The sequence below is a fragment of the Propithecus coquereli genome, unplaced genomic scaffold, assembly GCF_000956105.1.
Source record: "Propithecus coquereli isolate 6110/MARCELLA unplaced genomic scaffold, Pcoq_1.0 Scaffold23, whole genome shotgun sequence".
NCBI lineage: Eukaryota > Metazoa > Chordata > Mammalia > Primates > Indriidae > Propithecus > Propithecus coquereli.
In genome coordinates, this window is record NW_012147841.1 from 3336492 (window position 1) to 3344477 (window position 7986).

A 7986-nucleotide genomic window follows, 5' to 3' on the forward strand; every position below is an offset into this window, starting at 1 on the left:
ATTTGAGAATGAATGGAATGAGTTGGAGTTATCTACTCAGAGCTGTGAAAGAAGACTTTGACCTTTTGACCTACTTCCATGAATCTGGTTCCTAGAAATTAAAGCCAGTACACAGGAGTACATGGATGACAATGTTTACTATGGCGATATTTGGAAATATTAGAAAACTGGAATTAATCTAAATGTACATCAATAGGAAAAGGATGGAATAAATTTTAATATATTAATACAGAGGAGCAATAACACTATGAAAAAGAAGAGTTTTATCTATAAGTTTTGATCTGGAAAGTTGTTCATAATATGTTAGCTAAGAAAAGAAAATTGCACAATAGTGTACTTAGTTTGACCATGTTTTAATAAAAGGAACAATAGTACCACCACAAATCAGTATATGTAATATGAATATAGGCATAGATAGAAAACATGGGAGACACATAAAAATTGTTATCTAATGCTAGTTTCCTTAAGGAAGATAAAATTGGAAAGATGTATATTTCTAAGAAATATTTTCTTGATATTGTTCTGTGTGGTTTGGAGTGTTACTTTTGAAATAAAAAACAAACACATAAAATAATTTTTTTTTAAGATTGAATTTGCTTCAGGACATTTGCCAGTGGTGAACTGACTAATTCAAGCTAGAGCCATTTGTTTATCCCCTTATTTACTGGGTGTCAGTTTTAGAAATTATACAGTGGAGCAATTGTGGCACATGTTTATATACATCTCTTAAATAAATATGCTGTAGTATTAATAAAAGCAGTTATCACTTGTGACTAAATTAAACTCTTTCAGGTTGTTTGCATTCTGGGCTTAAACAGTAATATGCACAATGTACCAATGCAAATGGAAATTAAATCTCAGCAACAGTTGTGATTGAATAATTGATAGCAGAGTCAACTGATCCACAGATTATTTATTAATATTGTAAATGGAATAATGTGCAGGAAAGTTATCTTTTAAGGGAAAAGCACTATAATATGAAAAATATTATTGCTTATGTAAAGGAAAGATTATGAAGAAAACCAGACTCAAGAAATAATATGCATATGGAGAGATTTGTTAATGTTAATTTTGTAATAAGTTACATTTTGGTTTAAAATACATGCATTTATATCTATTTTTATCTGGTATAATGTGATATAATTTAATTTTTAAAAATCTCTACTACTTTTATAACCCTTTACTATACATAAATGTCTGTAAAATCTACTGATACCGTAACATCATGAACTGATAAGTACTTTAGTGCTGTATATTTTAAAGTAGATTCTCAAAACTGATATGACACTTTTGATATCTGGAGATACATACCCAATACTTTTGCCCCTTGATTTGGTCCTTCTGGAAGAGCCCATTCTGGGGTGGAATGATTTCCTCTAAGAACAATTTTTAATTCTCCTTTAAAAGGGTCATCTTCCCAGCCACCGATTAATCTACCTCCCTACAGTGCAACAGAAAATTGTTAATACTTAAAAATTAAGCATAAAAGAAAATCCCCCATAAAAAGGAGTTAAGAAGTCACTAGCAGCCTCTCCTAGTAAAAAGGAATGAGTTTTCCTATATAAAGAACAGTATTGTAATTGGAAGTGACTTTAATTTAGCCCATTTACTTTGGGATAGGCAGTTTAAATGATTACAAGGTCAAATTCAATATCTATTTACTGTCAGAACTGGATCTAAAACTGAGATCTCATAAAATCTGAAGTAGTGGTGTTTGAACAGATCATATTGTATTTGAATGTAGTATGCCGTATACCAAATACACTCTTCACATTTCCATCCAAGCTATGCCATTTATGAACCACCATTGTTAATAATAATAGCTATCATTACACGCTTGCTGATTCTGTGTCAGGCATCATGGGTAAGGCTTCACATATATTATGTCATTTAACCTTTACATTAAACTCATGCATTGGTATTATTATTCTTATTTCATAGGTGAGAAAAATGATGCTAAAAGAGGTCAAATAACTTACCCAAGGTTACCCAACTGAAAAACAATAAGGTAAAGATGCAAGTGTAGCTCTAATTGACCTCAAAGGCATATATCTAATCAAAGTATTATGCACTTTAAAAACATTGAAGCCCATGTTTCTGGACTTTATTTCTTTTCTCAAAGAAAATCTACTAACCATTTTTTATTTTTTTAATGGTGCTTAATAGCTTTTTGGTTAGGCCATCCTTTTTCATGAATAATATTACAAGACTGACAGGACAATTAAACTGATTAAGCTGTTACATGTTCAAGACCATTTGAGGTTTTATGAATGTGGTGATTATTCCAAATAATTGTAACATTTTTATTAGTCTTCTCTTACTTTCATAATTTCATCTACATCAATTTGTTTTAAGAAAAATTGTTTTCTTAAAGAAATAAAAAAGGGCTTAAATTCTTTTAACTTTTTCTAGAACTCCTAGGGATTCTTTGTTAGAGCAACCTGTTAGTATGGCCTTACCTAACAGTGGCACAAATATTCTACGTAGAATTGAAACTGGGTAGACCTCACACTCAAGAGTACCATAATAATTACTCCTAAGAAATGGTTAGTCCACAATTTAAAGAAGAGCAGAAGTACATTGGACTTACGTGAGGCATGCATTTCATGGGCTAGAGCTAGCTGGGTTTTTTATTCATACCAGTTGAATATGCTTAGTATTATTTCAGTAAATCTACATTTTAGAATTTGATTAATAAGGGTATAAGTTACAAGACCCTCACTCTTACCTGTAGTGATATGTAGGTAGCATTCAAAACAACTTTTCTGTAAGAAGACTCTACAGCTCCCACACTATAGTTATCTTCCAGTTCTAGAACTCCCCAAATAATGAGCCTTTCCATTGGAGGCAAAGCTGTGTCAGCTACAATCCATGTTCCTGTAAAACAATACTTTAAGAAATATGATCCACAGACTACAGCCTATAACAAAACATTGACAAGCTTATCAATGAATCCTGGTTTTGAAGATGATGGCCTATCTTTCCACATGATTGATTCCTGTCTCTTCCAGAAAATCTGCTATTGTTAATACGTTTAAATCCACATAAACCCCAAAAGTCTAGGTTCAGTATCTAGGACATAATAATAGAGTCCATAATAATAGAGTCTTCACATTTGCTCTTTCACCAAGGTGTGCTGCATAAAGGTGGAAACCTAACAACTGTGACGTCTTCCCTGTCATAGATGTTATATAAACATATGCATTTTACTCATTTGTGTTTATGTGTTTACCTTCAGGAATAACCACGTTTGATCCTGGGTGAGGTACAGTATAATTATTTTCTCGAGATGATTGCCAAAAAGAATCATTTGACCATAAACTGAAAAGAGAAATATTTCCATGAATTATTATCTCTTTATATTTAATGACCATCTCCATACGGTGTAGCACTATATTAGATGTTTTGAGGAGGACAGAATACAAATTAGATAGTTTATAATTTCACAAAATAGACAAGCTAATAGGTGCAGTTAGTAAAATATTCAACACATACAAATTACATAGTTTTTTCCCTTTGAAGAAAATTGTCTTTCGGTCACAATTCAAATTGCTTTTTCTCTAAATACACTTGCTGTGATATATACCCTATTTTTGACTAAAATGTAGATTTTTCAGTTTCATTATAAGATTTTACATGGTGGAGAAGTGAAAAAAAATGGAGGATATAGTTGGCTAGATTCTGTGAAGGGAGGGGCAGGAAGAATTGTCTCTGAATTGGCAAGGATGATTCAGTGAGGTTAAGCCCCCAGGCTGGGGCCAAAGGGCAGGTCAGTATCCAGAGTGAAGGCTATGTTAAATTGGAATAAATGTGGAAAGAACATTGGAGGACAGAGTCTCCACTTTTCACCACTATGCATCCTAGAAACTACCTCTTAATATAAATTGCTGTAAAGAATATTATTATAAAGTTGATGATATTTCCCTATTGGAAAAGGTTCACAATCAGAGGTTGCTCTCCTAACCCAGTAAAAAATTCAAAAATTCTGTGATACTAAATCCCATACCTGTATTAGTATTCTGTGATACTAATAGTTTTATTAAACATTTATATGACTAAATTGCATTACTAAGGAATCTGTCAATCAAAAATCCTCTTAAAAAATTTTGTCTTGGAGCCAGGCACAATGGCTTATACCCATAATCCCAGCTACTTCAGAGGCTGAGGTGGGAGGATTGTTTGAGGCCAGGAACTCAAGACCAGCCTGGGAGACATTAGTGAGACCATGTCTCTAAATGTGAAAAAAAAATTTAGCTGGGCATGGTGGTGCATGCTTGTAGTCCCAGCTACTTGGGAGGTTGAGGCAGGAGGATCTCTTGAGGCCAGGAGTTTAAGGTTTCCATGACCTATTATCAGGCCACTGCTCTCTAGCCTGCGCAACAGGGTCTTTAAAGAAAAAAAAAAAAATTGTCTTAATGGGTTTCAAAACAAGGTTAGTGGTTAAAGGGTTATTTAGAGTCAGGAAAATTTTATGGAGGTTTTTTAAAGGGTTGTATTTATTTAACTAAATAAACTGACCAGCATGGCACATATTAAAGACTGATTTTATCTAGCTCTTCTCAAGATTAATAGTCCTTCATTCTTATCCTCACCAACACTATCACTATCAGCATGCATGTTATTCTTCTTACTTGCCATTGTTATGATAAATAAAGCCCAATCCCTCTTAAACAAAGCATTTGAGTTTATAGCTTGAGCTTTATATTGTAATCCTGGGGTCCCAGTTCTGGATCAAGATTCCATTTGTTTTTGCTGATAGCTGTCTGAATAACATAAATTAATAAATCCAATTATAGCTATTTCCAGTGAGGAAAATTCATACTGTGGGGGAAAGAAAAACTATACTATGAAATATGAGGGCTGTCTGGAAAAGTATCCAGCCATTCTATCCATGTATCCATTGTATCCATGGCTGGATAGTTTCTGGACAGCCCAAGTATATATGTAGCATATCATCATATACCTTTATCACATTTGGTCTAGACCAATCTAAATCTGTTGTGCTAGTCATAGTAGGTATTACTTAAATATTTAATAATTATATCTACCTTAGAATATATAAGGGCTTCTTGGTCAGTAACCTTGATGGTTCGTATGTCTTATAAAGGTCTCTAGGCCTTTATATGAGCCCCCCTCCCCCACTTTCTCTACTGTCCCTCTGTAATACATACTCCGCAGATTAGCAAATGTGGTCTTTTTGAAATGGTATTTTGAGTATGTCACTTCTCAACTTAAAATCATTCAAAGGTTTCCCATATTTCTCACTACTGCCTGCATGACCTGAATAGTCTGTTTCCAATACCACCTCCAGGCCACTCTCCTCTGCTCAGTAGGGCCCAGCCATGATGATTTTCTCTCAGTTCTTGCACTTCAGGACCTCTGCTCCCAACTCCCAAGTTGCTCCCTTGGCCTTGAACACTCCTCTCCCATCCTTCACAGGGAGAACTCTTCCTCATCCTTTGGGTTGCAGCTGGAATGATCTCTCCTCTGGGTGAGTGTTCCCAACCACTCACCCCAAGGCAGTCCCTGCTATGTTGTTCTTTGTCTCACCCTATCTCCATTCCCTTTATAACATTTATCATAACTCACATTTATGTACTTTATTTTCTGTTTACTTTTCTGTTTGTTTATTGGTTTGTCTTGTGGTCTGTCTCTGTGGATAGACTATGAGCATAATGAAGTCAGAGATCCACATCTATGATGTTCACTATTGAATTCCCTGGGCCTGGCACGTAGTTAGTGCTCAGTAAATATTTTTTAATGGTTGAATGAATATATAAACAAATTGAATTATCATTTTTATATAATAGCCACTACAGTATTTATGTATTTCGAAATGTCATTCATCTAAAAAATATCATTGAGTTATACTTGATACACAGTAGTGGGCTATTAAGTGTTCACTGAATGTTAGTTTTTATCATAACCATCATTTTTATCATCATTATTTGTCCATTAGGGATGCAAATATACATCAAATCAGGATCATGTCTTTAATGGTTTTAAAGATTAGTATCAAATTATACTAATACCATCATGTATGGTAATTACTATGATACAAGGTAGAAAGTGATGTTTCACATGACAAATAAAGGTAAAGAACTCTATAAGTTATAAAGATAGATAAATTGTTTTTAACCAGAACAATTAAAATGTATTTAAGAGACCACGTATTTCAAATAAAATTAAATAAGTTGTATTATGAGATTTGACCATGATGGTTATTCTAGAGCCACTTTATTGGACTAATAAGGAGAACTAGTTTCTGATGCTGGACCGGATAGGCCATCAATAAATTCTGTAATCTCAGGTAATTCACTTATGGTCACTGGGCTTCGGCTTTCTCACCTGTACAATTAGGGAGTTGGGCCAGGACTAACAATCCAATCAAACATTCTGCAAGTGTGAGGTTACCAGTCATTTTCACGCATAATTTTTATAAGATTTTTCCATTTTTTAATTAGGTTGGTTGTAGGACTCAAGCAAAGTAATGAGAGTGGAAGTACTGTGTAATCTACAAAGCACTGTGCAGGAGGAAGGCATTATTATCTCACCCAGGAGTAACACATGAAAAGGATTATGTCAACAGATATTGAAAGATATTAACTAGAAGAGGCCTATATACTTATAAGTGGCTGGTCTCTTCCTGGGAATTGGTTTTCTTGATGGGGGATGTATAGGAAAGCAATCCTGGAGAATACAACAGTAAGCCTGGAAATTAATAGTAACATCTTTCACATCAGGATCCAGGGTCCCAGAGGTGGGCTGACTGGGATGAAGGTCATTCCTTCCTGACACTGAAAGTGAAGTAAAAACGGTTTAAATTAACATGATGATCAAAGCATTTGAATATAAATAAAATCATGGCATTGTGGAAAGTGCCCTTTAGATATGTAACTTGGTATAATTCAAATATATGGAGTAGGCATGGAGAAATTCTGATAAAATGTACATCTTATTAAGAAGCATACAGTTGGAATATCTTGATACAAATAAATGCTTTAGAATTTAATTAAAATTTATTTTTAAATATTTTTATTTTCCAAAATAGTTAAATAATAAAATGGAAACAAAATATATGAATATATGCCAGCTTCCATGGTACTTATTTTTCTCTAATTCTGTGAAATAAAACTATTGGATTCAGTTGTAAGCATGTTGATGTTATCTCCAAACATAAAATATAAGTTCTTATTTCAATTCAAGGCCTTTTGCAGCCTAAATTTAGTGTCCAGTTCTTTCACTCAACAAACATTTATTGAATCCTGCTATATACAATACACTGTATAACACATTTGTCTATTAAGCAATTCTTCTTGTCGTTTAGACAAAGCATTAATCTCTAAATACATACATATACACACATACACACATATATACACTGTGCATACACTCCCACGTGCTCACCCACACACACACACACACACACACACACACACACACATTTCTGCCTAATGAGTACATACCCAAGTAATACAGAGTACTGGTGTTTGCTTCAAGGTGCCAGTCTCCATTCTTGCTAGTATTCCAGTTCAATGGATTTAAAGAACCATTCCTTATATCAATAACATTAAACATATCAGGATTTTGGGTGAAGTTATGTGATATAATTACATAGTCTTCTTCCTATGAAAGTTTACAGGAAAATGTGGCTTGTTTTATATGTTAATTCTCTGCATAACAACATTAATTTTAATGACATATAATTAGCCCCTGTATTATGTTAAGACTGAAAAGTTTTGGTTTTAGTTTTTTTGCACCTTGCATCTATATTTTTTTTTATTATTTCAGCATATTACAGGGGTACAGATGTTTAGGTTACATATGTTGCCTCTGACCTCCCTCCCCCCCCAAGTCCGAGCTTCAAACGTGCCCATCCACCGGGTGGTGCGCATTGCACTCTTTGTGTATGCATATACCTGTCCCCTCCTCCCCCCTCTCCCCTCCCCCCTGCCCGACATCCAATAAATATTATTCTTATATGTG

At 34.1% G+C, this 7986-nt stretch overlaps 1 protein-coding gene across 1 annotated transcript in view; it reads right to left on the reverse strand.

Annotated features, from left to right (window-relative positions):
• PKHD1L1 (polycystic kidney and hepatic disease 1 (autosomal recessive)-like 1) overlaps nucleotides 1-7986 on the reverse strand; it is a 204930-nt gene that overhangs the window by 67122 nt on the left and 129822 nt on the right. The window contains 5 exon segments of the mRNA XM_012645294.1: nucleotides 1211-1441; nucleotides 2729-2877; nucleotides 3233-3321; nucleotides 6626-6797; nucleotides 7467-7626. Of these exon segments, the coding sequence (XP_012500748.1) occupies nucleotides 1211-1441; nucleotides 2729-2877; nucleotides 3233-3321; nucleotides 6626-6797; nucleotides 7467-7626 (801 nt within the window).